The 5316-nt window shown below is 33.7% G+C and overlaps 1 protein-coding gene across 1 annotated transcript; it reads left to right on the top strand.

Moving 5' to 3' along the window:
* The first annotated feature begins 799 nt into the window (after positions 1 to 799).
* LOC102670779 (facilitated trehalose transporter Tret1-2 homolog) lies at positions 800 to 4183 on the top strand. Its single transcript, XM_006623138.2, has 5 exons — positions 800 to 1069; positions 1892 to 2421; positions 2490 to 2795; positions 3064 to 3266; positions 3534 to 4183. Exons 1-5 carry the CDS (start codon positions 967 to 969, stop codon positions 3817 to 3819), a joined length of 1428 nt encoding a protein of 475 aa, XP_006623201.1. The 5' UTR covers positions 800 to 966; the 3' UTR covers positions 3820 to 4183.
* Positions 4184 to 5316: the final 1133 nt, after the last annotated feature.

Here is a 5316-nt window from a genome sequence, read left to right on the forward strand (position 1 = left end):
TCGAAGAAAGAAAAGTCGTAAAAGAAAACTTGAAAAAAAATTTCATGAAAGTTAAAATTCTTTCCTGTTCAACTGTAACATGAACGAAACAATTCGTGTATATAAATCATTAATTTATAATTATAGATATTTCAAAAGATTTTAAAAGATTTTAAACGAGGATAGAAATTAAAAAAATGAAATTCTATTGAAAAATTTCAAAGATTCAAAAACAAGTTTTCTCTTTGAAATAATTTTTTCGACTATAGAGGAACTATAAAAGAAAAATTTCCAAATCAAAATGATACCATAATTTTTAGTTTATAGCAAATAGCAATATAGAAAAAAAGTAATGTTATCGTAAGTTATACAAAATACCATTATTAATAAATTCTAACAGTAATAAATGAATAATATTTTGTAAAAAAATTTTCCCCATTCTTTATCAGATTATCCGATTTGATGTAGAATTGTAAAATTATGAAATAAAATTATGCAATCATTGTGTAACTATTTATAACGTTATACATTCAATTTGATTCCTTTAAAATCATTGCACACAACTAGTCCATCTGTTATGTATCTGTTAAGTATCTGTTAATCGTGATTTCCAAACGATTTTTTTCTTTTGATTATAAGCGATAATAAATGAGAGTAGTGATAATGATGGGCAGATAATAGTGAGCGCGATATATGACGGTCCTCGCCGTAATCACTTCCATTTTGTTTCACTCGATCGGGTTTGCTTTATCCGAAATATGCGGTTCACCTAAAGTGTTCGTCGATCCGAGATTTGACAAACGGTGCTCGTGGTGAGAAAACTCGATTCGACGCGATTCGTCGTATAGGAGCAACTCGTGATCGATTACGATTTGAATCGGTCCAAGGAACGATCGATTGTCGGAATCATTGATTTTCTTTGAGAAATCGTCTTGATCCCATCGTGGTAGTTGGCGTTCTCCGAGTGCAGACACGTTATTCGAGTGGATGCTCGCTAATTTCGAGGAAATGGAAGGCACGGGGATGATTAATGACGCGGCTGTCCGCCAGGAGAGCAGGAAGCTGTGGCAATACCTTGCTTCTATTTCCGGTATTTCCACGAAGACGCTCAACACGCGATAAACCATTTTCGATATCTTTCCATTATTTCTGTCTTCGTTTTTTTCGAGTTTATCCCTTGCAATTTACTAGTTTTTTTTAAATTTTTGAGTGAGAGAGAATAATTACTATTGAATTTATTGAAAAATTGAAGATTTAAGAGATTTATAGTTCTTTAAATTTTGCTTCCAGTTATCTATTATTTTTTAATTTAATATATTATTTTACTTTCGTTTTCTTTCGTTTAATAAAATTAGAAATTTTATTAGAAAATTCGTAAGAAAAATTACACAATTATTGACAAATTATAAAAAAATATTCTCATTCACAGAATTAAGAAATGCGTTTTGGTTTAAATCATTTGTTCAAAATTAACTAAATCGGAATAATATCTTTTTCTCATCGACCAATCATGTTGCAACATTATTTATCAATTATATGTTATATAATAAATATACCACGTTGTTTTATTCCACACATATTCAAAGATTATCTTTTCATTTTCGATACGATTACGAATTTTTATGTTATCTCACATTATTGTGACGCAATTTTGTAATTGAATTTAAGTGTAACACGAATGATTAAGAAATATTTATCATTATTAGATAATCAATTAATTATTTAATCGATTACGAAATTAATAAATTCACGTACAAATATTAAATCGTTAAAAGAAACGAATACTAAAATTAAAAATTGTATCATTAAGCTTAATTTTCCTTCTTTACCTAATTTATAATCACGCTTTTCGATAATATGAAAAATAACTGATTTTTTCTTCAGTCGTCCTAATTCAACTCTCATTTTCTAGCTTGTTTTTTGGTGGTTGGAGTCGGTTCAGCCTTGGCATGGACTTCACCGGTGCTTCCTCAGCTCTACGCAGCCGATTCATGGTTGGTAATCACTCAGGAAGAAGGTTCCTGGATCAGCTCTTTACTCGCTGTTGGAGCCATTTGTGGTGCTATTCCATCAGGATCGATGGCGGATAAAATGGGGCGGAAAAAATCTCTTCTTTTGCTGGCCGTTCCATTCCTCTTGTCGTGGGGAATTATTCTGGTTGCAACGCAAGTCAAGCTTCTCTATATCGCCAGATTCTTGGTTGGTCTTGGTGTTGGAGCAGGATGCGTCCTTGGTCCCACGTACATCTCCGAAATCGCCGAAGTCTCGACCAGGGGAACCTTGGGTGCGCTCTTCCAATTGTTCCTCACCGTTGGAATTTTTGTCTCTTTTATTCTCGGAAGCGTTCTTAATTATACTTTATTCGCCCTTGTATGCGTCCTCATCATTCTCCTCTTCTTGATTACCTTCTATTGGATGCCCGAATCTCCCGTCTGGTTGGTGGTGAGTACGAGAACTTTTTACGAGTTCTTCAATTAATTATCTTTTAATAATCTATCGTAAACATCTAGGGTCAAAACAGAAAGCAAGATGCCACTGTGGCGTTGTCGGCGTTAAGAGGAAAAGATTACGATCCTAAACAGGAACTGAACGAATTGCAAATGGCGGCGGACGCGAGTTCCGGCCGGAAGCCCAACATCTTTGAAATGGCAAAAATTCCGGTCAACCAGAAGGCCATGATCGCATCCTTCGGAATGATGTTTTTCCAACAAGCTTCCGGAGTGAACGCCGTGATCTTTTATACCGTGATGATCTTCAAAGCATCCGGAAGTTCAATGCCACCGGAACTGGCGTCTATCTTCGTTGCACTGGTTCAGGTTTGACTTCTTATCTTTCTCGATTAATTTTTTCGCATTAATAAATATCATGCTCCAATAATTTATTATTAATTTATGTAGATATTAAAATTAGCAAATTATTAGCAAATCTTAGGAAATCTTTCTTTATTTGCAATGAAAATATTTGTTTTCTCAAACGGACAATCAAAGTCGTTCAATTGTTTTTTTTTCAAATTGCGTTTTAGCTACGCGAATTAACAAAACAATTCGTTCGTGAGAGACATTTATGCTATAAATTGTTGTGCAGTTGGTAATGTCAGGTGTCGCGGCGTTGATTGTTGATCGAGCAGGAAGGAAGCCGCTGCTCATGATTTCCACCGGTGTTATGTCAGTCAGTTTGATCGCGCTTGGATATTACTTCAAGCAGAAAGATAGCGGAAATGATGTCACTTCGCTTGGCTGGTTACCATTGACTTCCTTGATCGTCTTTATGATCGCCTTTTCCATTGGGTAAGTTGAATCATAGGTAACGAGTAACGAGCGAAAATGGAAACAATAGTATGTTTCTTTGTTCTACATCGATCTCTAATTTGAAGGAATTCGAATCGAATCCGAATATTTTATGGAAAGTTTAGTAGAAAGGTGGAAAATTTAATCGAAGTACTTTCAAATGTTATTCATATTTTTAAAATTCAGTTCTAGATTTGTGTATAAATTCTCCAAATGAAAAATTTTTCATTTTCTATCGAATTCTAACGAAATTCTTTTTTTCCCTAGATTGGGTCCAGTGCCATGGATGTTAATGGGTGAACTGTTCTCCGCTGAAACGAAAGCAGTCGCCTCCAGTGTTGCGGTCATGTTGAACTGGTTTATGGTATTCGTCGTGACTAAAATGTTCCCCACGATGAACGACGAGCTAGGAACAGATATGACCTTCTGGATTTTCGCCGCGATCATGGCTGCTGCCACGATATTCACGCATATGCTAGTCCCAGAAACCAAAGGGAAAACTTATCAGGAGATTTACAAAGAACTTCAAGGCACTGTCGATATCCCCATTTAAATGAAAGCTTTAAATGTCATCGATCATGATTTTAACGTTAGAAGGATATTTAACCTTTCTCCATGTCTTCATTTTTTTTTTTTTTTTTACAATATCATCGCGATATCACATCATTCCATTATCATTGATCTTTTTTTACCGATCGCCAACGACTGTGACCTACTTTCTTTTTATTATTCCATCGAAAAAAGCGTATCGACAAGATTGCGATATGGAGATTTATTTCACGAATTCTTGTTTTAATTATTTTACCGATCGAATGATCGCTGTTGGAACAAACGAAAGATGCTCCAGATGTGTTCAAACGAAATCCATGTTTTTGTAATTGTAATTGTAAGTGTAATCGAATATACTTTTGATCACATCGAAATGCTATTCGTTCGTTTCAGGACAATAATTTTTATTTCATCAAAACGTCAACATCCATGAAAACTTTCATTTTTCCGCATCATCGATATTCGACATCTCTTCAAAAGCATTTCTTGAAATTTTCACGATTATTGCTACATATATGCATTTATCGCACATCTCTTTATCCTGATCACCGATATTTAATTTTTAATCTTTTTCTCCTCGTAATCAATTTGTTCTCATTCGTCGAAATCAATTAGAAAGATAAATTTGCATTCGAACGAGAGGAAAATAGGCATAGTTTCTCGTTTTTCGATCGTTCCATTTCGTAATATTCGTAAAGTCCCACGGAATGTATTTGTACCCGATATCATTATCACGAGTGGAGCATTATCTCGATCACGTATCATAATGGAAAGATTCCTCGTTGCATTCTAGTTACCATCGTTCTTGTTTTTTTTTTTATTTTTATTTTTATCGATTTCTCGAGAATGTGTTGATTACAGGATAAGTGTCTCGTGCCGATAATTGCGATAGCAATCGAGATTATCGACGATTTGATCGAGGCGTAATTTGTCGTACTTATCTCTCTCTCGCTTTCCCCTCTCCCTTTTATTATTATATTTTTTATCACAATCACATCGATTAATTGACATTGCTTTCATGAATCTTGATAATGCCACTTTTTGTCAAAAACGAATTTGATCCCTTCATTCATTGATTATTTAATATATTATTACTATATACATGACAACAAACATTTTTACATTGTGATAAAAATGAAATAAAATTTATTTGGAATAAAACCATATATGTAATAACGTAATTCTATTAAAGTAGAATTATATTCGAAAACGAATAAACGAAGAACCGAATCGTGTTTCCTCCATTTCTTACGTTTAATTATTTTATATGTTACACGTTAGATATTAAATTTATATTTGATCATCCATTTTTAATTATTCTTTTCTGTTGTAAAGTCATTCTTCCATTTCCTTCGTAATTATTCAAAAATTATTATTAATCAACGAAATCGCGAACGTATATTTTTGTATAGCGATCGTCAAGACGAGTAATTTTCGTCGTAATTAAAACGCAATTATAATAAAAGTCGGTAAAAAGAAATTCAATGTCGCTATTAAAAAT

Source organism: Apis dorsata, unplaced genomic scaffold (assembly GCF_000469605.1).
Source record: "Apis dorsata unplaced genomic scaffold, Apis dorsata 1.3 scaffold_815, whole genome shotgun sequence".
NCBI lineage: Eukaryota > Metazoa > Arthropoda > Insecta > Hymenoptera > Apidae > Apis > Apis dorsata.